Source organism: Rutidosis leptorrhynchoides, chromosome 9 (genome assembly GCF_046630445.1).
Source record: "Rutidosis leptorrhynchoides isolate AG116_Rl617_1_P2 chromosome 9, CSIRO_AGI_Rlap_v1, whole genome shotgun sequence".
In the NCBI taxonomy this organism is placed as follows: Eukaryota; Viridiplantae; Streptophyta; class Magnoliopsida; order Asterales; family Asteraceae; genus Rutidosis; species Rutidosis leptorrhynchoides.
Window position 1 is genome coordinate 348,076,892 of NC_092341.1, and position 25,383 is coordinate 348,102,274.

Sequence of the window (25,383 nt, forward strand, 5' to 3'; positions counted from 1 at the left end):
CCCGATAGTTCTACGGGACATGGTGATAGACTTCGGACCAAAACCAACAAAGGTGTTCGATGAATGGGTTTTCCCAAAGGAATCGACTACGATTGTTAATGAATGTTGGTCCCAACCTGTCGAAGGAATTCGTAAGGATTGCTGTTTTAGAAAAAAATTGAGGAATGTCAAACTTGCACTTAAGGATTGGAGTCAAAAAGCCTTCGGCAATCTTGACTCTGAAATCGAGCTTTTAAAGAAAAGTACCTCTGATTGGGAGTGTATTGCGGAGGCCAGGGTGCTGTCAGAATCCGAAAGACTTGAGTGGCTTGATATCCGAAAAAGATGGATAGAAAAGGAAAAGATTCGAACAAATATGGCAAGGCAAAAATCGAGGATCAAATGGATAAGTGAGGGTGACGACAACACGAAGTTCTTTCACTCCACGATTCGGAGAAGGCACTCTAAACGTAATATTAGGGGGTTGAACATCAATGGAGTGTGGAGTGAAGATCCTATTGACATTAAGCAGGCGATATTCAACCACTACGAACATCTCTTCAAAAAAACATTGTCCGAATAGATTGAAATTTGCTCAAGGTTCAAATCATCCTCTAACAAAAGCCATTTCGGCCGAACAGGCTGCTGCCCTTGAGATGCCTTTTACCGAATTCGAAATTCATGATGCTTTAAATGATTGTGGTAGCTCAAGAGCTCCGGGGCCGGATGGTTTTAAGTTGAACTTCTTCAAGCATCATTGGGATCTGATTAAGCCTGAGCTATTAGATAGCTTGAATTGGTTTTGGGAGAAGGGCGAGATTTCGAATGGGTGTAATGCTTCGTTCATCACGTTGGTGCCAAAAAAGTCAGATCCCATTATTCTCAACGACTTCCGTCCAATTAGCCTAATTGGTTCGTACTATAAAATCCTCACCAAAGTGCTGTCAAACCGTATTAAAAAGGTCATACCGGGGCTTATTGATGAAGTCCAGAGCGCATTCATTAAAGGCAGATTTATCCTTAACGGTGCTCTCATTGCCAATGAATCGATTGAGTTCCTAAAGAAGAATAAAAGGAAAAGCCTAATCTTCAAGGTCGACTTCGAGAAAGCTTTTGATAGCCTAAATTGGGACTTCCTCCTAGAAATCATGGAAAAAATGGGATTCGGTGCTAAGTGGTTAAAGTGGATTCTCGCATGTCTTAAGTCGGCTTCCGTCTCGGTACTTGTTAATGGCTCACCGACTCACGAATTTAAACTCGAAAGAGGAATTAGGCAAGGCGACCCATTATCGCCTTTCCTATTCATTATCGTGGCGGAAGGTTTGAGCACACTTACTAAAAAGCCGTAGCTAGTGGCTTGTTCAAAGGGGTTGTTATTGGCTCGAATAACGTTCCACTCTCACATCTCCAATATGCGGACGACACTATTTTTTTCGGGGATTGGGGGAGACATAACTTTTGCAACCTTATGAAATTACTTAATTGTTTTGAGAGGATGTCAGGGCTTAAAGTGAATTATAATAAGAGCCTGGTGTATGGTTTAGGGGTAACCAAGATCGAAGTTGAAAATCTGGCCTCGCGAATTGGTTGTAGAGTTGGTGAGTTTCCGTTTACCTACTTGGGGTTACCTATCGGTCGCAATATGAATCGGGTGGAAAATTGGAACCCCGTAGTAGAGAAGTTTAAGTCTAAGCTCGCGGATTGGAAGGCAAGGTCGATATCTGATGTTTCGCGAGGTGTATACGAAATAGCTATTAAATTTTTCAGGAAATACTATTAAATACGATACAATTTTACACAAGATATTTATTTATTTAGAGAATGGATATACTTAAACCTTGCTACAACACTTATAGGCAGTGTACCTAATCGTACAGTAGTGTAGTTTTTAGTAAGTCTGGTTCGTTCCACAGGGAATCTTTTTAAACAAAGCTTAACGCTATATAAGTTTACTTTTATAAAAATACAAATATATATATAAGTAATATTATTATTATAAAGGGGGGTTTTTACCGTTTAACGACCGGTTTGTCGATTTTAAAACTTTAGTCGCAGTTAAAACCAAATGTAAAATATTAAAAATAAATACAAGACTTAAATTAAAGCATAAAGTAAATAACGATAATGAAATTGCGAATAATAAAAGTGCGATAAAATAAACTTGCGATAATTAAAAAGTACAATAATTAAAAATGCAATTAAATACAATAACAATAAAAATGCGATAATTAGAAGTGCAATTAAATATAAAATAAAGGAAATTAAATATGAAATAAAAGAATTATGCTTATTTAAACTTCCGTAATCATGATGTTTGACGTGTTCATTTTAAGCCCATGGGTTAATTGTCCTTTGTCCTAGATTATTTAATATGTCCATACGGATTTGTCCATAATAGTCCATCAGTCATAAATATAAAGAGCGAAAGCCTTCGTCAAATTATTCTTATTCCCGAAGTCAAATATTCCAACTAATTGGGGATTCGAATTGTAACAAGGTTTTAATACTTTGTTTAATGAATACACCAGGTTATCGACTGCGTGTAAACCAAGGTTTTACTACTTTGTTAACAATTACACCAATTACCCTTGAATGTAATTCACCCCTGTTTCAACAAGTCTATTAACTATTAATCCAGTTCCGTATCCGGTAAAATGAATAATTATTGGTATTTATAGATATCCCACCCACCGTACCCAGTCAAGCGTATGTGGTTATATATAAATACGTCAAATTATAAGTTTGCATATTAAATTAACAAGGTATTGTTTAGTTAATATAAAACCCATTAATAGCCCATAGTCTAATTTCCACAAGTGTCATTCTTTTATCCAAACCCCAATTATGGTACAAAGCCCAATTACCCAATTTTAGTAATTAGCCCATCATCATGATTACTTTGAATTAAATAAGCATAATAATAACTTAGCTACGAGACATTAATGTAAAAAGGTTGAACATAACTTACAATGATTAAAAATAGCGTAGCGTTACACGGACAGAATTTTGACTTACACCCTTACAACATTCGCTAACATACCCTTATTATTAGAATTAAAATTAAAATTAAAATTAAAATTAAAATATAAATATAAATATATACGATATAGATAGAGAGATGGATGGATATATTGTTATTTTTGCGATCAGAATTCGTTTGCTTTTATAGGGATTTTCAGAGTTTGGGGCTCCGCGACTCGCGGCATTTTTGCCTTCAAACTCCGCGAGTCGCGGAGTTTGAAATTACAGCTCAGTCCCTTTTGGAGTCTTTCTTGCCGACGGTTTTAAATATTAATTTAATATATAAATAATTATAAGAATTATTTAAATATTATATTATATTTATGTGCATAGTTGACTTGTAATTTTTAGTCCGTTGCGTCGAGCGTTGAGAGTTGACTCTGGTCGTGGTTCCGGATTTTCGAACGTCCTTGCGTACAATTTAATATCTTGTACTTTGCGTTTTGAATATTGTACTCTTGTAATTTCGAGACGTTTCTTATCAATAATTGGAACCTCTTTGATTGTCTTTTGTACTTTTGAGCTTTTTGGTCGTTTGCGTCTTCAATTCGTCGAATCTGTCTTTTGTCTTCACCTTTTATTATTTAAACGAATATTACTTGTAAATAGAACAATTGCAACTAAAAGCTTGTCTTTCTTGAGGAATAATGCTATGAAATATATGTTCGTTTTTAGCATTATCAAATATTCCCACACTTGAGCGTTGCTTGTCCTCAAGCAATATCGTCTTGAAATACAAACATACATGAATCACTTTTTTATTCATCACACTTTGTACATCAGTGATTTTGATATGGTGGTATAAAAAATGATAGTAACGATAGAACCATGGTTAAAGGTGGGTGTGTCATCCACAGTTGCATCGGGTTTAGGTCAACGACACTTGCAATCAAATAGCTGATTTACATTCGGTTTCCAAAGCAAAGTGCACATTTGAAAGGCGGTTTACAGTCCCACATGACTATGAAAATGTAGATCCTTAAGAAAATTGGATCTTTATGAAAACATTTGATCTTTTTGAAAATTTAATCTAGCTTTTACCCAAGATAAGTTTTTTCGGAATAACCCTTTACCGGTGTTCGCAAAATGATTTTTTTGTGGGTTTTGTGGGTTTCAGATTTGAAAATTTTAGCTCAAAACTTGCAGTTTTGTGTTACCCACTTGCTAACCTTGTATTAGGAAAGCAACACGTCCAGTATACTTGCTCCGTATATTACCTTTCGGTAAACTACCGTCCGGTTGTAAAGGAAAGCGATGAACAAGAAACTGTTAAGGCAATGTCTAATGACATGCATTTGATTATGGTCCACAAACGTGTTGGATGCTATTACTATCCTTTGTAGGAGCAATAGTAAAGCTCACCCTTATAATTTTTCGGTCTGGCACAAGGTCCTGTCTTTGACTATGCTATGCAACCACCGTTCTTACGGTTGACACCCGATTTGGTTCAGGTGACCTAATGAATTCCAGGTGAATTCGTAGGATTTTACATTCAATGGTAATGAACGCATTGAAAATAGGTTTTCAGAAAACAAATCGGTTTTAATTTGATCAAAATATTTTCTCGTTCAAGCTCGAGTTTAGATATCATCGAATTCCATGAGTTTGTAATTCTCAATCTTTAAGGTCAATCTCAAGGATTGAGTAATATCAGTCTTAAAAGCTGATTTTTAATCTTTAAGGAGATTATCCTTTCTGGGGATCTAATTCATTAGTCTTATCAAGCTAATTTGCACGGTGCCCCCCATTGTACGAGATAAATCCTTCTCATGGTTAGGATAAATCTGACCACCTGGCGACCCTGTTTGATGCTGAGGTCCGTGGATTTCCTGCTGATTTTAGTGATGACTTTTCTAGATTTTTCGTCAACCTACAGCTGGTCTGGACGACAACTTCATGACCTAAATCAAGAAGCGCGTTTCTTTTTCGGAAGACTTTACTTCCTTTTAATGATGGAATTGATTTATCGTGTAGATCCATCTCTTCTTTTCTTTCATCGGGTAAAACAGTTTAGTTTAGTCCAAAGCAAAAGTATTTTCAGTTATTTGTTACAGATATATGTGACATATGTTTAAGATAACTTGATAAATTTTCCCACACTTGGCTTTTATTTTCCTTTTTATCGTCCTCTATTCCATTTTAAATGAATTTTAACATTTTGGTTTGTTTCTCAATTTATGTCCTTTCTGAGGTAACAATAATTTCGGTGTTAAAACCTAGTTTTATCGTTCATAAATATGTATAAACATGATTTTGAGTTCATTTAATTGAAAATTTTGTAAAATTTTACTAGAATTGGGTAGTCAGTATATAAGACTAGGGCTGTTCTTTATTATCAGAGAGCACTAGATTCTAATACAACTACTGCTTTACTAGTATTTTTAATGGTAACCCAGTGTTTAAAGTAAAAATTTTAAAATCCGAAAGAATTTAACCCCTTCCCACACTTAAGATCTTGCAATGCCCTCATTTGCAAGAAATCAGTAACAATTTAAATTATTGAGGGTGATTTGTGTGAAAATGATTAAATTTTTACCAAAGTTTCCAAATATATTGGCGTTTGTTTGCTGAATGATAAATGGTGCACATCATTTGTTCATTCCGTCTTGTTGTTATTTCACATATATTTTGCATCTTGTCGTCAAAATTAGTTGCTTTTGCTGAACTTAATGCCAGTCTTTGAAAATGCGTTGTTTTACCCTGTTGTGTACATAAGATAAACTATAAACATATATACATATTTTTGAAGTTTGGTATATTACCCCACATTCAAAAATTATTAAAATCTAAGAATAAAAGTTAGAAAATTATAAAAACTATTACAATATTAACATAAGTATTAAACGTATCAACATTACAAATTACAAAATAAATAAAACTAAGTAGACTAGGGATGATACTGGTACCAATAGGGGTTCCAGGCATAACCATAGGTGCTATAGAATGCTTCGGCAGGGTTATACGTAGGATACGGTGGCTGCATCTCTATAGACCAGGGAGGGAATATGGGTTTTGGTGTAGGAATATAGTTTCTACCTATATGTTGGTAATGAGCTATGATTTGGTTCTGATGAACTTGCCAATCTTCAAATGCTCTCTGTCTAGCATTTTCGTACTCCTGTGAAGCTATAAACCTTTGCATTTCTTGCATCTCATTTCCCCCTCCTACATTACCTTGCTGTTAGTTTCTCTCAACCTGTGGATGTCTACCATGGTATTGTACTGCGGTGTTATTTCGCCTCTTCAAAACTTTCGCACCATGGTATACATTTAAACCTATAGTATCGCGGGGTTCTGGTTCTTCGACTAATAATCCCCCCCGACTTATATCCACACCGAGATATTCAGCAATCAAAGTAATAAAAATACCACCTCCTATTATGCTATGCGGTCTCATCCCCCTAACCATAGCTGATAAATAATAACCCACACAATACGGTATACTTACAGCGCTTTGTGGGTCTCGAATACACATATGGTAAAACAAATCCTGTTCATTTACCTTTTCCTTGTTCTTACCTCTTTGTGTAATCGAATTAGCTAAAAACCTATGAATCACTCTTAATTCGGCTCTATCTATATCCAAATAAGAGTAATTTCCCCCTTTGAATCGGTGATGGCTTGTCATTTGACTCCATACACCGTGTGTATCAAAATTTTCATCTATCTTTCTACCGTTTAGTATCAACCCTCTACAATCAGCAGATGCTAACTCCTCAGGCGTATATATACGTAAAGCCTGAGCCATGTCTAGTAAAGACATGTGGCGCATCGAACCTCCTAACAAAAATCTAATAAAAGATCGATCGGTTAAACTAGCTACCCGATCATTTAATTCTATACTACATAATAATTCTTCACACCATACTTTATATACAGGTCTACGCATGGTGAATAAACGTACCCAGTCATTAAAAGTAGAATTACCATACCTCTGTACAAGTAATTCCCTAATTGGCCCGACCAATTCTACAGCTTCTAAGGGTCCCCATTCTATGACCCTCGGTACCTCAACAACCTTAGAATGAAGAGTATGCAAACCCCTTTGGTATTTTGGATAATCTATCCAAAGTCTGTCAAATCTCAGGTTCGGGTGCAACTCTTCCAAGTGCATATCAGAAAAGGTCATGACTGGATGAGGTATATCCTGCTTGTAGTAGTTATCCACCTCCTGTTATTCCGCATTCTCAGCAGGAGCATTGCGAGCTTGGGATGAAGATTCACCCCTTTCAGTCTGCAAAACACATCAAACACAATTTTTGTGCATCCAAATATGCATTAGTGTCAGCAAAATCATCAATCAAAATAATTACAATGACATGATCAATTTATATCAAACTTAAGCTTATTTTCACATTTTTATCAAATCTACACTTTTTCAAATAAGCATATACGAAAATGTTCGCCAAGTTCATAAGCATTCAACTCAAATAACATGTCAAAATAATCATTACTAGCAATTAAACAAGTTTCAAATGGCATTATCTCTCAAAAATCAAGTTCATGAATTTTAGACTTGAAAAAGTCCACTTTAATTCTCAAAATCATGTTTAGGCTCAAAGTTTGGATCATTTAACTACCTAAACATGTTACACTACTTAATTTAGCAACAATTCATGACAAAAATCGGCCATAACCTGTTTATATCAAAAAGCCCCAAATTTGCTCAAGAACACAAACCCTAGATTACTCAAAATTTGAAGTTTAAGGCTTCTAATCATGTTAAATAGCATCAATCTAGGTTATACAAGCATAATACATAAACAATTTAACCATAATTACACTAAAAAGCATCAAAATCAAATTGGGGAAAAAATTGCTCAAGAACACTAATTTTCGAATTAAATGGTGTTTAGGTGTAGAAATTTACCGTTTTTCTTGAGTAATTCCTTGATAGCATTCTTCTCAACATGATTTTAGTAAAAGATTTGATGATTAACGGTTAAAAATTGTGATTTTGGGGGTGTTTTTCGTGTTTTTTCGCGCAGGTTTTTCGCAGTTTTTTTTTTTTTTTTGTGTTGGGACTGATCAGTTCGACCAGTATATATTTTTTTCTGGTTTTTTCATCCTCCGCGACTCGCGGCATTTAAGCCTTCAAACTCCGCGAGTCGCGGAGTTTGGTTTTTTTTTTTTTTAAATATATCTTATACTAGTTAAAACAATTAAGTAATTAATTTTAAAATTTTGTTTCCCTTGTTATTTAGGACGAGGTCGTTTCGGATCGATGTCCTAGTCCGTCCCTCGACAAAATTTTAAAATTTGTTTTAAAATCTAAGATTTTTGGGTTTTTTAATGTTTTTGGCATACTTTAATTCAATAAGATTAAAAATAATGATAATAAAAGTTCTCGTCCCTCTCTCGGGTAAAGCAATTTCGGTTCAAAGACCTAGTCTTCAACTTATGACGAATTTTGAAAATCATATTTTTAACTTAATGAGATAAAGTAAATTTTTGTTTTTAAATTCACACAATTTAAATATAAAATTCAAAATTAATATTAAAAATTCACACCAAACTTAAAATTTAAAATGCATAAAATTAAAAATTCATATTTTAAAAATAAAAAAAATTCACACCAATCTTAATTTAAAAATTCATATTATAAATTCACACCAAACTTATATTAATTTTTCAAATATTTACAATTTTAAATATATTGTTTTTACAAAGTTTACAATATTAATTTAAGATTTAAATATTAATTTTAAAAACATGGTAAAAATAAAATTAAAAATCTTTTTGGCTTTTTATCCCACTTTAATCAATCAAATATTATCAAAAATATACGCCCCTCTTTTCGGTAAAGTAATTTCGGTTCCAAGACCTAATTTAACTCATGAAGAATTTTTGAAATATTTTGGGTTGATTGATTAAAGATATTTATACCTTAAGAATAAACGTTAAATTTCGCAGTGATGTAATAAATTTTTGAATGATATCAATAATTTCGGTCGCCAAACCTAATTTTATTCAATACCAATTTAATACTTTATAGCGAACAAATTAGCGTTTATTATCAAAAGGTTAAAAATAAAAAATAAAATAAAATAAAAACTGTACAAACTTACCTGTGAAATGGATTTCTTAGTTATATGATCTACCCCATTCATAAGATAGTCGGTTTAATTGGTTTTCCATAGCTACATAGGCGTAACCTCGAGCATTCAGTGTTTTTTCTTCTAAACATACGAACGGTCCGTCTCTGCATAAAGTAACAAATTCGGTGTTTGAATAGGTTTGATTATTTGAACATTTACCTCCATGTGACCATTTTCCGCATTTGTGACATCTTTCTAGGTGTCGTGCTCTTCTTTTCGCTGCGGATTTTGATTTTCCTTTACCAAATTGTAACTTATTATCTTCGCATCTGGATTCTTTTCTAACTCCGTCCATTCTTTCTCTGATTACTGATACTATTTCACTCGGAAGTGTGTCATTATTACGTTTAGTGATCAAAGCGTGTAGCATTAGACCATGGTTTAGTTCACAGGCAGTCTTCATTTCCTAAAAAAAAATAAAAATTCAGAATGGGGGGAGAAGACTAGTTCTTTAGGGTCTGCTAGGGAAAGACCATTCGGGTTCCATTTTTGAGAACTACACGAAAACAGACAATCTAACTCTAACAGAAATACATATTATCCTTTAAAGACTTGATTCTCCCCACACTTAGTTAGCTGTGGTGTCGAAATTGTGATTAACTTCGTTGTCAATTGAATCATCAACGACTTGTATATCTTTGAGTTTTACTTCAATCCATTTGTTGATTCCCTCCGTAACTTTCACAAATTCAACTAACATTGCCTTTTCTTTTGACGATAAATTGGATATTAATCGGTTATATAACTTAAAGTTTCCTTTAATCTTAGCATCGTGAATCCGTTTATAAAGTTTCTTCGTTGAACTGTTAAAAATGGGTTCATCTAATTTTGTATCATCAACGGCATTCTTTGTGATTGGATCATCGTTAAGTGTTTCTTCATCTTCCCCACACTTATGCGTTTTTATTGGTCTAACAGTTTTGGTTTGTGGAGATCTAAACTTTCGGTTCACAAAGGTGATCGATGTATCACCATCCCTAAGTGTTATTCTACCTTCTCTTACATCAATGAATGCCTCGGTGGTTGCTAAAAATGGGCGACCTAGAATTAGTGGAATATCAAGGTTTTCCTCCATATTAATCACTATGAAGTTTGCAACAAAGGTCAAACTTCCCACGTTAACAAGTAAATTATTTGCTATTCCAACCGGGTGTTTAATGGTTTGGTCAAATGATTGAACACCTATTTTGGTTGGTTTTAATTTACCCATTCCTAATCTTTTGTATAAGGAAAGAGGCATAATATTTGCACTTGCTCCTAAATCTGCGAGTCCATTATATACAGCACCATCATTAAGTAAGCAAGAAATGATAAATTCACCCGGGTCTCCTGCTTTAGTAAGTCGAGTTGGTTTGTAAATCTTTTTCGGGTGTTCTTTCCTTGGTTCTTTCATTTCTATTTGAATTTCTTGTTCACATTTTTCTTCGTTTCTTGGAATGGGAGGTTTGTATAGGAATTCTTCTTCATCACTCAAATTTGAATCCTCCCTATATTCCAGTTTTGATTTTTCATATGTTGTTGATAACATATTTATGTTTTCATTTTGAAGGTTTTCTTGGGTGGTGAAATTATGATTAACTTCATTGTTAACTTCCATCGGACCATGTATGTAATGTTTAACTCTGTGACCATTAACTTTAAATTCAATCCCATTTGAATTTATTAATTCTATCGTTCCGTATGGGAAAACTCTTTTGACTATGAATGGTCCAGACCATCTTGATTTCAATTTTCAAGGAAATAGCTTGAATCGTGAATTGAAAAGAAGAACTTTGTCTCCTTCTTTAAATTCTTTTGAACTTCTGATTCTTTTATCATGCCATTTCTTCGTTCTTTCTTTATAGATTAACGAATTTTCGTATGCTTCATGTCTTAATTCTTCTAATTCGTTAGTTGACTTAATCGTAGACGTCCGGCTTCATGTAAATCAAGATTACATGTCTTCAAAGCCCAAAATGCTTTGTGTTCAATTTCTACTGGAAGATGACATGCTTTTCCATAAACAAGTCTAAAAGGTGTGGTTCCAATTGGAGTTTTGTAGGCTGTTCTAAAAGCCCAGAGTGCATCCTCCAATTTAATGGACCATTCCTTCGGATTTGATCCTACGGTTTTCTCTAGAATACGTTTTAAAGCTCGGTTGGTATTTTCAACTTGTCCACTTGTTTGTGGATGATATGCGGTGGAGATTTTATGAGTTACTCCATATCTTTTAAGAACTTTCTCAAGTTGATTATTACAGAAATGAGTACCCCGATTACTTATTAAAGCTTTCGGTGTTCCAAACTTTGCAAAAAGACGTTTTAAAAAGTTGACTACAACTCGTGCATCGTTAGTTGGGAGAGCTTGTGCTTCCGCCCATTTAGATACATAATCAATGGCTACGAGTATATATAGATTATTATGAGATTTTGGAAATGGACCCATAAAGTCAATACCCCAAATGTCAAATACTTCAGATACTTGGATGACATTTTGTGGCATTTCATCACGTTGACTTATTTTTCCGGCCCTTTGACAAGCATCACAGGATTTGCAAAGAAGGTGTGCGTCTTTGTAAATTGTAGGCCAATAGAATCCAGCATCATAAACTTTTCTTGCTGTTAGTTGAGGCCCATAATGCCCTCCTGTTGGTCCTGTGTGACAATGGTTTAATATTTTACTAGCTTCATCTCCAAATACACATCGGCGTATTATTCCATCGGGACAACTTTTAAACAGATGCGGATCTTCCCAGAAATAGTGTTTTATATCACTGAAGAATTTCTTTCGTCTTTGGTACGATAATCTTTTTTCAAGGAATCCACAAACTAAGTAGTTTGCATAGTCTGCAAACCATGGAATTTCTTTATAATCTATCTTCAATAGATATTCATCAGGAAAGTTATCTTGTATGGCCGATTCATTTAGAACTTCTAATTTGGGATTTTCAAGACGAGAAAGATGATCAGCGGTGAGATTTTCTGCTCCTCTTTTATCTCGGATTTCGATATCAAACTCTTGTAAGAGTAAGATCCAACGGATTAATCTTGGTTTAGCATCTTGTTTTGAAAATAGGTATCTAAGAGCAGAATGGTCGGTATAGACCACCGTTTTTGCTAGAACGAGATATGATCGAAATTTGTCAAAAGCAAAGACAATAGCAAGGAGTTCTTTTTCAGTAGTTGTATAGTTCGTTTGTGCTCCTTGTAACGTCTTACTAGCATAATATATAGGTTGAAATCGTTTTTCAATCCTTTGTCCTAAAACGGCTCCCATTGCAAAATCACTTGCATCGCACATTAGTTCAAATGGTAGATTCCAATTTGGTGTTATCATGATCGGTGCATTAGTGAGTTTCTCTTTAAAAATATTAAAAAATTTGATACACTCATCTGAAAAGATGAATGGAGCATCCTTTTCTAGGAGTTTATTCATAGGAGTGGCAATTTTAGAAAAATCTTTTATGAAACGTCGGTAAAAACTGGCATGCCCTAGAAAACTCCTAACTCCTCTAACATTGGTGGGATGTGGAAGTTTAGCAATTACATCTACTTTAGCTCTATCCACTTCAATTCCTTCTTTTGAAATTTTATGTCCAAGAACGATGCCTTCTTTAACCATGAAATGGCATTTCTCCCAATTAAGTACTAGATTTGATTTTTCGCATCTAATTAGCATTCGTTCAAGATTAACTAGACATGATTCAAATGTATCACCGAAGACTGAAAAGTCATCCATGAAAACTTCCATGCATTCTTCTATCATGTCGTGAAAAATCGCCATCATACACCTTTGAAAGGTTGCAGGGGCGTTGCAAAGTCCAAATGGCATGCGTTTGTAAGCAAAAGTACCATAAGGGCACGTGAATGTGGTTTTCTCTTGATCTTCGGGTGCTATTGGAATTTGAAAATATCCGGAAAATCCATCTAGGAAACAATAGTAACTATTTCCGGCTAATCTTTCCAACATTTGATCTATGAAAGGTAAGGGAAAGTGATCTTTTCTGGTGGCGTCATTTAATTTTCTATAATCAATACACACACGCCATCCTGTTACAGTTCTAGTAGGAATAAGCTCATTTTTCTCATTTGTAATGACAGTCATGCCACCCTTCTTAGGAACGCATTGAACTGGGCTTACCCATGGACTATCAGAGATTGGATAAATTAGACCTGCATCTAGCAGTTTAATAATCTCTTTCTTAACTACATCTTGCATATTAGGATTTAGTCTTCGTTGGCGTTGCACATACATTTTATGACCTTCTTCCATAAGGATTTTATGTGTGCAATACGAAGGACTTATTCCTTTAATATCATGAATCTTCCATGCAATGGCTGGTTTATGAGCTTTCAACACAGAAATGAGTTGTGATTTCTCATTTTCAGTAAGAGAAGACGATATTATTACAGGTAATTCAAATTCACCATGTAAATAAGCGTATTCCAAATGGTTTGGAAGTGGCTTTAACTCTAATTTCGGAGGTTCTTCTATCGATGATTTATATCGATATCTGTTTTCTTCTTTTAGCATTTGAATTTCTTCTGTTGTTGGTTCATATCCATTAGCTATAAGTGTAGCTAACATTTCAGCTTCATCAATTGGTTCATTACCTTCTCCTAAAGAACATTCTCCTGTTCCTTGTAATTCTGGAAATTCTTCTAACAATTCTGCATGTGCATCTATAGTTTGAATATAATAACATGTATCATCTGCAGATTGTGGTTGTTGCATTGCTCTATCAACTGAAAAGGTAACACTCTCATCCTCTATACTTAGGGTCAATTTCTTACCGAACACGTCTATCATTGCTTTAGCCGTGTTTAAGAATGGTCTTCCTAATATGAGAGGAACTTGAGAATCTTCTTCCATGTCCAGAACAACAAAATCTACTGGAAATACTAAAGTACCAACTTTAACTAGCATGTTCTCCATTATCCCTCTAGGATATTTTATCGATCTATCGGCTAGTTGTATGCTTATTCTGGTTGGTTTCAATTCTCCAAGGTCTAGTTTAGCGTATAGTGAATACGGCATTAGATTTATACTAGCACCTAAGTCTGCCAATGCTTCTATTGAACTAAGACTACCCAGAAAACATGGAATTGTGAAACTTCCTGGATCAGATAATTTTTCTGGTATCTTATTCAACAGCACTGCTGAACAATTAGCATTCATGGTAACAGCCGAGAGTTCTTCCATTTTCTTTCTATTTGAGATTAGATCTTTCAAGAATTTAGCATATCTAGGCATTCCTGAAATCACATCAATGAAAGGAAGATTTACATTTATCTGTTTAAACATATCCAAGAATTTGGATTGCTCGGCTTCAAGTTTCTCTTTCTTCATTTTACTCGGATAAGGAAGTGGTGGTTGGTATAGTTTAACATAAGGTTTAGCCTTAACTGTGTTATCTTCATTAACCTTTTCAACTACCGGTTCTTTTTCCTTATCTTGATCAGGTTGTGGTTCTTGTAGAGTAGGAATAGCTTCATCAGAAGTTACAGGTATTTCAGGTGGTTTAAGTGTTGTACCACTTCTTGTGGTAATGGCTTTAGCTGTTTCATTCCGGGAGTTAGCATTTGTATCACTAGGTAGACTTCCCGGTTTTCTTTCACCTATTAACCTTGCTAGGTTACTTACTTCTTGTTCTAGATTTTGAATAGAAGCTTGTTGATTTCTAAATGCTTGAGCATTTTGTTCATTGGTTTGTTTCTGAGATGTGAAAAACTGCGTTTGAGTTTCAACTAGCTTCGTCATCATATCTTCTAAATTTGTCTTTTTATCATCGGTTTGTTGTGGTGGCTTGTTTTGAAAATTAGGTCTTTGCTGATTATAAGTATTATTGGATACTTGTTGATTGCTAGGACCTTGTTGGTTGTTGTATGGAATATTTCTGTTATAATTCTGGTTTTGATTGTAAATAGGTCTTGGCGGTTGATAATTATTCTGATAATTATTTCCAGGCCTTTGGTTTATGTATGAAATATTCTCTCTTTGTTCCATTGTTAATTCAATACTGAGACAATCTTTTGTCAAATGTGGTCCTCCACACTGCTCACAACTAATTCGTATTGAGTGAATATCTTTAGTCATCTTTTCCATTCGTCTCTCGACAGCATCTATCTTTGCAGAAATGGAATCTAAGTCATGGCTAGAATCGGCTCTAGCTGCTTTAGATGATCTAACGATATCTTTTTCTTGGTGCCACTCATGTGAGTGGGAAGCAGTGTTATCAATAATTTTGTAAGCATCAGTTTCGGTTTTCTTCATAATAGAACCACCAGCTGCTATATCTATGTCTTTTCTTGTAGTGATGTCGCATCCTTGGTAGAATATTTGTACTATTTGACAGGTGTCTAAACCATGTTGCGGACATCCTCTTAATAACTTTCCATATCTAGTCCACGCCTCATATAGAGTTTCATTCGGCTTCTGTGTAAACGTAACAATTTCTGCTTGAAGTCTTACGGCTTTAGATGCAGGAAAGAATTGTTTAAGAAATTTTTCAACTAAAACATCCCATGTATCAATCGCCCCTTCAGGTAGCGATTCCAACCAATCTTTGGCTTCTCCCTTTAAAGTCCAGGGAAATAACATGAGATATATCTGTTCATCCTCCACTTCTCGGATTTTAAATAGTGTGCAGATCCTATTAAAGGTACGTAGATGTTCATTTGGATCTTCCTTTGGCGCACCACTAAATTGGCATTGATTAGTCACTATGTGTAGAATTTGTCCTTTGATTTCATAATCTGGTGCATTAATGTCTGGATGAGTAATTGCGTGACCTTGGCCAGTGCGTTTAGCTCTCATTCGGTCTTCCATACTTAAAGGTTCCAGATTCTCCATAATTGAATTTGTTGAATCGGAATCACTAGAGGATTCTGATTTAATGGTTCGTTCCTCAACAATCTCTGTTTGAATGATTGGTGGTTCCGGAGGAAAGTTTAGTGGTTCAGGATCTACGAACCGTTCCTGAATATCCTCCGGATTCTCAATTGTGAGGTCGGGTTCAAAAAATGGATTATCGGAAGTTTGAACTGAAGTACTTGGTCGACTGGATGACGATTCTAAAGAAAAATCAACGGCAGTAATATTTGCTAAATGTCTTGATCTAGTTACAGGTGGTGAACGTCTTGCTCGGTGCATTCACTGAATATCCTATTAGTTTTTAAAAGGAAAGAAAAATTATAATAAGTTATCCAATCAATAGATTTTTCTGATTTTGCCCACGTTTCGAATAGCCAAAAGATGCAGCAGAGGGGCAGGATTCGTTTGGTCTCAATATAATTGAGGACTGTTTGGCTCCAATAACCCGGTCCACGTACAAATCCAACTATTACTACGAACCAGAAAATTTTGATGTCTATCAATTTAACCACTTAAAATAAATTTTCGTAATTTTAAGAAAATTAGATAAGAAGTAGAATAAAAATCTATGTCCTAAAACTAGAAAAGCGAGAAATAAGAAAGAAAAAGAGTTCGTCGGAAAAAGGTTGAAAAATAAAAATGGTTGAAAAATAAAAGGTGACGGAAAAATTAAAGAAACTTATAAAACTTAAAAATACTTGACTAACCTAACCTTATTACTACAACTAACTTAAAATTATAATCGCAAATTGAGATTACTAATTGGAATGATAATTGATACATAGGTAAAAGTCGTCTAAAAATATTAAAGCTTACAGGAAAACTAAATCCCAAATGGAAATAACTTAAAAAGAAACTAAAACTTAAAAAGGCGTCGCAAAATTCTAAAGTACCTAAATCTTAGTCTAAAGAAAAAGCACTTAAGGGATTTTACGGCAAAGCCTAAAAATCTAGAAGTAAAAATAACTATGGCAAAAACTGAGTTCAAAACTAAAAACTAGCTAAAAATACAAATATTACGCTAAAACGATTAAAAAGGGACAAAATATAAAAATATACAAAAAGTTGTAAAAAGTACAATTTTTATAAAAATATTATTTTTATATTATTTATTTATTAAAACTACTAATTTTATAAATTAATTAAACTAATTAATACTAAATACATAAATTAAATAAAAAGTAAAAGTAATAATAAAACTAATTATAATAATAATAATAATTAGGGTTAAATAATAATAATAATTAATAATTACCCGTAATTAATGCTGAATTAGGGTTCTGTCAGCGTGTCAGGTCCTCTCCGTGAGTCGCGGTATTTAAAGCAGCAAACCCCGCGAGTTGCGGGGTTTCAAAATTCAAACCTGGAACAGTTTAAAACTGACGCGTTTTTTTTTTTTTTTTGTTTTAAATTTTTCTGTTTTATAATCTAAAATTTATATATAATAAAAATTTATATTTAAAAACTAAAATAAAAATAGAATTACTTTATAATTTTATAAATAAAAATCGTAAAACTAGATTTATATATATATTTTTTTTTCGGTTTTTATATTTATAAAATATATTTATAAAATAAATTAAATAAAACTTATATTTTTACAAACTAAAGAAACTTTATAAAACTTAAATATTTATCAAATTCCTAAAAAATATTTATATTTTTGTTTTTCTTTTTATATTTTCGAATATTTAAAACTTATTTTTATAAAAACGAAATTTAATAAAAGTAAACTAAAAATCTTTTTTTTTTATATTATATTAGCGTTGCGCTTCCGGCTTTTAAGAGAGTCCCCGGCAGCGGCGCCAAAAATACTTGATGTTTCGCGAGGTGTATACGAAATAGCTATTAAATTTTTCAGAAAATACTATTAAATACGATACAATTTTACACAAGATATTTATTTATTTAGAGAATGGATATACTTAAACCTTGCTACAACACTTATAGGCAGTGTACCTAATCGTACAGTAGTGTAGTTTTTAGTAAGTCCGGTTCGTTCCACAGGGAATCTTTTTAAACAAAGCTTAACGCTATATTAGTTTACTTTTATAAAAATACAAATATATATATAAGTAATATTATTATTATAAAGGGGGGTTTTTACCGTTTAATGACCGATTTGTCGATTTTAAAACTTTAGTCGCAGTTAAAACCAAATGTAAAATATTAAAAATAAATACAAGACTTAAATTAAAGCATAAAGTAAATAACGATAATGAAATTGCGAATAATAAAAGTGCGATAAAATAAACTTGCGATAATTAAAAAGTACAATAATTAAAAATTCAATTAAATACAATAACAATAAAAATGCGATAATTAGAAGTGCAATTAAATATAAAATAAAGGAAATTAAATATTAAATAAAAGAATTATGCTTATTTAAACTTCCGTAATCATGATGTTTGACGTGTTCATTTTAAGCCCATGGGTTAATTGTCCTTTGTCCTGGATTATTTAATATGTCCATACGGATTTGTCCATAATAGTCCATCAGTCATAAATATAAAGAGCGAAAGCCTTCGTCAAATTATTCTTATTCCCGAAGTCAAATATTCCAACTAATTGGGGATTCGAATTGTAACAAGGTTTTAATACTTTGTTTAATGAATACACCAGGTTATCGACTGCGTGTAAACCAAGGTTTTACTACTTTGTTAACAATTACACCAATAAACCTTGAATGTAATTCACCCCTGTTTCAACAAGTCTATTAACTATTAATCCAGTTCCGTATCCGGTAAAATGAATAATTATTGGTATTTATAGATATCCCGCCCACCGTACCCAGTCAAGCGTATGTGGTTATATATAAATACGTCAAATTATAAGTTTGTATATTAAATTAACAAGGTATTGTTTAGTTAATATAAAACCCATTAATAGCCCATAGTCTAATTTCCACAAGTGTCGTTCTTTTATCCAAACCTCAATTATGGTACAAAGCCCAATTACCCAATTTTAGTAATTAGCCCATCATCATGATTACTTTGGATTAAATAAGCATAATAATAACTTAGCTACGAGACATTAATGTAAAAAGGTTGAACATAACTTACAATAATTAAAAATAGCGTAGCGTTACACGGACAGAATTTCGACTTACACCCTTACAACATTCGCTAACATACCCTTATTATTAGAATTATAATTAAAATTAAAATTAAAATTAAAATTAAAATATAAATATAAATATATACGATATAGATAGAGAGATGGATGGATATATTGTTATTTTTGCGATCAGAATTCGTTTGCTTTTATAGGGATTTTCAGAGTTTGGGGCTCCGCGACTCGCGGCATTTTTGCCTTCAAACTCCGCGAGTCGCGGAGTTTGAAATTACAGCTCAGTCCCTTTTGGAGTCTTTCTTGCCGACGGTTTTAAATATTAATATAATATATAAATAATTATAAGAATTATTTAAATATTATATTATATTTATGTGCATAGTTGACTTGTAATTTTTAGTCCGTTGCGTCGAGCGTTGAGAGTTGACTCTGGTCCTGGTTCCGGATTTTCGAACGTCCTTGCGTACAATTTAATATCTTGTACTTTGCGTTTTGAATCTTGTACTCTTGTAATTTCGAGACGTTTCTTATCAATAATTGGAACCTCTTTGATTGTCTTTTGTACTTTTGAGCTTTTTGGTCGTTTGCGTCTTCAATTCGTCGAATCTGTCTTTTGTCTTCACCTTTTATTATTTAAACGAATATTACTTGTAAATAGAACAATTGCAACTAAAAGCTTGTCTTTCTTGAGGAATAATGCTATGAAATATATGTTCGTTTTTAGCATTATCAATATCATTTGGTGGAAGGTTAACGTTGGTTAAGTCGGTTCTTAATAGCTTACCACTATATTATTTCTCACTCTTTCGTGCTCCATCGAGTGTTTTAAATCACTTAGAGGGTATTAGGAGAAACTTTTTTTGGGGTGGGTCGGGTGAGCGTTCCAAAATGTCTTGGGTCAAATGGGAGGATGCACTTCTTCCGTTTGATAAGGGGGTTTAAACATCGGGTCACTTCGAGGGAAAAATCTTGCTCTATTGGGGAAATGGCTTTGGCAGGTCAAACCCGAACCAAAGTCACTTTGGGTTTCTATTCTTAAAAGCATACATGGGTTTAATGGGCTCCAAATACCCTCCGGTAATAATCAACCATCGAGGAAAGGGGTGTTTGGCTCAATATTATTCGTGCAGGTGCTGCGATTGACAAGCTAGGAGTACAATTGGGCTCTTCCTTCAGCAAAAAGATTGGTGACGGGAATGATACAAACTTTTGGGATGACGCGTGGTTGCAGGCAGGTGTCCTAAAAACAATCTGTCCGCGGCTGTATCACTTGGAGTCCAACAAAACAGTATCGGTCGGAGAACGCATCAAATGGGTGGATGGCAGTGTGCTTCTGACTTGGAGCTGGTCACGTGATCTGCTGGGCCGAGACAAAGACGAGCTTCATCATTTATCTAACCTATTATTTTCATATGTTAAACAGGATGGTAGCTCGGATAAATGGTATTGGAATCTTGCATCAAACGGGATCTTTACTACGAAGAAATTATCGAGTCTTATTGATGACAAAACTACACTAGACAATAGATCAAGAAGCGAGACACTTAAGAACAACTTGGTGCCGGGGAAACCTGAAGTTTTCATTTGGAGAGTTCTAAAGAAACGTTTACCAACAAGAATCGAACTTGACAAGTGTGGGATAGATCTTCACTCCGTAAGATGTCCGATATGCGACGATGACGTGGAATCTTTTGATCATGCGTTATTCTTTTGTCGTGATGCTTTTGATACTTGGGAACGTATGTACAAATGGTGGGGTTTCAAGTCGACCCCATTGTTAAGTGTCAACGAGTCTTTCCGGGGTAATAGCAACATTTCAATGTCTCATGTGGGTAGCAAAATTTGGCAAGCTTTGGAGTGGACGTGCGCCTACCTAATATGGTGCAACCGAAACAAAAAAGTTTTCTCAAACACATGTTGGAATGGACCGACGGCGCTAATGGAGATTCAACTTAAATCGTTTGAATGGATTTCTGCTAGAATAAAGACCGTAAAATTGGATTGGCTTCAATGGATCACCAACCCGTGTGTCTATGTTGTGTAGTGTCGTAGCTCATTTGTAATTTTTGTCTTGTTTTCGTGTCCTAGTTGCTCCCTTAGCAACTTGTTTCTCTTCATTGCATTTTCTGTACCAGATTCCGAGTGATATCGTGTTGTAACATTCGGGGCAAGCTATCTCAATGCTTGTCCCTTTCGTGTTTAATAAAATTTGCTTTTCGAAAAAAAAAAAAATAAATAAAAATTTGTGTCACACAACATATGCACTTTACTCTTGAAATTCTACACCAAGTCTTTAATAACTTCTAAATTCTAATGTAGTTCAGATAAATTAACATATAGTAAGCTTAGCTTAATGTTGATAGGAGAATTAGACTATGACCAACTCCACATCTTGAGGCTTTATTGATTTTATACGCTCAGCAGAAGATCGAGCCTTCATTCGTTCCCTTACAATTGAAATCACAACTTTCTTCAGTGCAACAGCACTTTGTATGATGTATGCAGCCAGTTCAAAGTCACATTTCCGACCCTTATATTCCACAATTTCAATAAGCCTGAGGTGTTTCTGGGGATTGCACCTATTGCTTTCTTTCTACTTATGGTTGGACAAGTCCAACATGGCTGCAAAAGATCCATATGTTTGTTAACCTGTTTAAAATTTAGTAGGTTTTAATTTAATTAGATTATAACATGACTACCTTAATAGAAAAAGTCTCCAAGTTTGGGCATGCATTTATCACGGAAGGCAAAAATAGAAAACATTCATTGCCGCCACCACCAACTGCCAATCTTAACTTCTTCAGATTTGGTAAGACGGGAACAGATTCAAGTTTAAGGATCCCTGCAAAAACAAATAATAGTCACACAAACATATCCATCAGTGATTCATTATAAAAACATTAAGTTTATGAACTTCTAACCTCGGGTTTTTTAACAGTTATGGAAAGAGACTCCAGGGATAAAGCACACAACGATATCTGGCGGAACACATTGTTAATATTCAACCGAACCACATCAAGGTCAAGTTCCTTCAGTTTCGAAAGACGAGCAAAAAGTAAATCTATATAGTAACCTTTGAAGGTGAACGATAGAAGGTCTAAATCAGATAAATAGATGGATTTAGCATACTTATAAGCATCCACTATTTCAAGGTGTCTTAAGTTACGACATTCTCCACCAATGATAATATCATCCAGGTATAGCGGGTCATGGATTGATATCATCTCAAGATTTGGAGAGTTCTTTAAAAACTTATGAAAAATTACTTCCGTCACGTTCAACCTCTTCAGTATAAGTTTTTTTAGATAATGTAGCACCACCACAGTTGGGAAATCAAAAGGTTCACCATTTGAATACATATAACCATAAAGGCCCGTCAAATCTAGTTCAAGAAACTCAACTTTCTTTCTCACTGCAAATTGGAGCCAATCATGAATATTAGTTTGATGATTATGGTTGAGACCATAACGGATCCGAAAGTCACTAACGGTCAGGTGGTTGTAGCTTCGGATGACTGAATTGACCTGATTGATGAACTTTTCGCTTTCTGATTTAACTACATCAGCCAAATCGATTTTATCACGAAAAGTCTCACTACCATCAAAGTTTAATTGCCTTAAATTACGCCACAAGTATTTCCATCGTGTAGCAATACCACTGGTGGCCACTGCATCCTTAGCAGGCATAAGTGACAGTATCTTAATGAGCACATCGTCCAGCATTTGGCTTATAAAATCATACGAATTTGGCCTTTGACAACTTCCCACCTTCAAATGTCAATGTCATTAGTAATAATTATTAATAATAAGAATCTTAGCAATCAACATCAAGTATACTCATCTCATTTACATCCTGTACATAACCTGTCCTAGTTGACAAAGTTACGCGGAGTAATGCATACACCACTAAACTTGTTTTAGAGGTTTATGCCGTACAAATTTATAAAGAGTGGTTAGTGGTATATGGATAAATTGGATAAATTTTGATTGGTCATCACCCCAAATTTATAGATAGAATAGTTAAAGGTGAAACGTTGTCTACAAATGAAAAGTAGCATATACTAATATATAACTAGTACTAATATTTTAAGATATCAAACCTGAATTTGAAGGGTAGTAGAAGAGCTCTGTAAGGAGTCCATAATCTACTATATAACCTGCATCATAATGTAGTGACCCGGGAATTTCCGACCAAATTTAAACTTAATCTTAATATGATTTCGACACTAAAAGCAAAGTCTGTAATGTTGAGTCTCAAAAACTTTGAACTATATTCATGTATTCATTTACCCTTTGACAAATCGATTCACGAACCAGTGTATGTAAATAGGTATATATATAATTATGTCTAAGTATATAAATATTACTTGTGTATATATATTTTGTTATATTAAATTTAATTGTTTAAAATTTATAATTAATAAATGTATTTACTTAGTAAAAATTTATTATTTAAAACTGTTCATATATATATAGAGCATATTGAATAAATATGATTTTGGACCTATTCTGTAAACGTCTTTAACACTCGGTTGACATTTCTTTAGTGTTCATAATGATATAGTACATATGTATGAAGATTTAAAATGAACGTTGAACTGTAAATCGATTTCGAAGATTTTAGGCTTCATGAAAATATTTTTACCTTTTTAAGATTAAATACTAGTACTCCGTACATATAAATTGAAACAGAAAATAAATAATTATCGAATCTTTTTGATCAGGTTTCAAACAGTTAATGAGTGAAATAATTAATTATATTTAATCTAAAAGTTTGGGATTTTTAGGAACACTTTTTATACGTTAACTGTTTAGCAAATGACACGATATAGCCATCCGGGATAAACTGTCGGTAGAGTAATTACAATTATTAATGGCTGCTAACTATTTGGTACTGTGTCTAATCGACGAAATTGAAGAATTACTATGCCTTATTACTGTTTCTTATTTTCATATGAAAGGGATATTTATTATTATTTATTATTAAATTGAATGAGTTTAGTGTTTTATTTGTACCTAAAATTCTATATAGATTACACATATACACTGCATTAGTGAACCATCACCACAAATTCCTCTAGACAACCCAACATAAACTGTATTACTTTTGAAATTTTAAAAAAAGTTTACGATCTTATATTAACTTATATATTATCTTATATTAACTTATATATTAATATATATATATAGATAGATACTTAGGCATCTGTATGAGGAACCATCATTAACCTTCATTCTTATTTTATTTGGTGAGCTATACAACCTTCAACCGTTACCACCTCCAACTGCACCTGCAACTCTTGTATTTCTACTACAGTTTCATTATCAAACCGTCACCAAGGACACCCCAAATCACCACGCCACTACTATTTGTTTTCTAGAGTTATATGGAGGCTTCTGTTTTCGTCACAATCGACCACGATCACCGGCCGACACCCAAAACACCATCACTTTCGGTGTTAATAAACGAAGAACCACCGCCAACCCAACCATGTTCGACCACCTTATTATCATCACCAACGAATATCACCATAAACCGTCATCCCATAACTGCCAACCCTCTACCACTCAGCCACTCTTACTTCCACCATCCGCCACCTATGTTCACCATAAAAACCATCTTCCATCTTTCTTACTCTTCTCTCTCTCTATATATATGTATACCTCTCTCTCTCTCTCTCTTTCGTGAATCAAACCAACCGTCATCCTACTCATCACCTCAACCCACCTTCGGACCAAATCCGAACATCACAACGAACCACCATAGCAACCATCGAGACACCGCTAACCTAATGTATTTATATAATTTTTTTTTATTTTCCTTCGTCAAACTAACAGCGAGGGCCGTTTTCTTTTCCTCCTTTCCGATTATTTCACCACAAATGACACCCTTAAAATCGCTTAATTACTGCTGTAATGAGAAGATAACTGTGATGAAGACGAAGGAAAATGATAATGGCTTATGTGATAAACAATAAAGATGATGCCCGATGGGTTGATGATAAAAATTTGAGTTATGATTATGATATCGTGATGTGATGATGGGATGATACAGATGATCGTTATGATGAATAATGATGATGCAGTGATAATCAAAAATGATGATGCTTCATGGCGATGATGATATAATGATCTAAAGGTGATGATAATAATAATTGATAAATGAAAGAAAAAGAAGAAACAGAAAAGGGTTTAATTAAATTTAAATGGGATACAAATCAAGAAAAACTTGAATGGAAGAATGGTTAAGAGTGTTTGGGTTTGACGAGAGGTTGAGGGTTCAATCCTAGCTTACTACGAATTTTTTTTTGTTATTTCATCTATACATGGGCTGTGTCCCTTTTCTGAGATTGGGCCATTAA

General features: G+C 33.9%; 2 protein-coding genes across 2 annotated transcripts; one reads left to right on the top strand and one right to left on the bottom strand.

Moving 5' to 3' along the window:
• The first annotated feature begins 635 nt into the window (after window positions 1-635).
• On the top strand, window positions 636-21,066 carry LOC139869175 (uncharacterized). Its single transcript, XM_071857496.1, has 3 exons — window positions 636-1,299; window positions 1,482-1,715; window positions 20,153-21,066. The coding sequence occupies exons 1-3, from the start codon at window positions 636-638 to the stop codon at window positions 21,064-21,066; spliced, it is 1,812 nt and encodes a 603-aa protein (XP_071713597.1).
• Window positions 21,067-21,390: 324 nt separating this feature from the next.
• Window positions 21,391-22,744, bottom strand: LOC139869176 (F-box/FBD/LRR-repeat protein At5g22700-like). Its single transcript, XM_071857497.1, has 3 exons — window positions 21,937-22,744; window positions 21,722-21,864; window positions 21,391-21,615 (listed from the first exon to the last, which is right to left on the bottom strand). Exons 1-3 carry the CDS (start codon window positions 22,742-22,744, stop codon window positions 21,391-21,393), a joined length of 1,176 nt encoding a protein of 391 aa, XP_071713598.1.
• Between the last annotated feature and the right edge of the window lie 2,639 nt (window positions 22,745-25,383).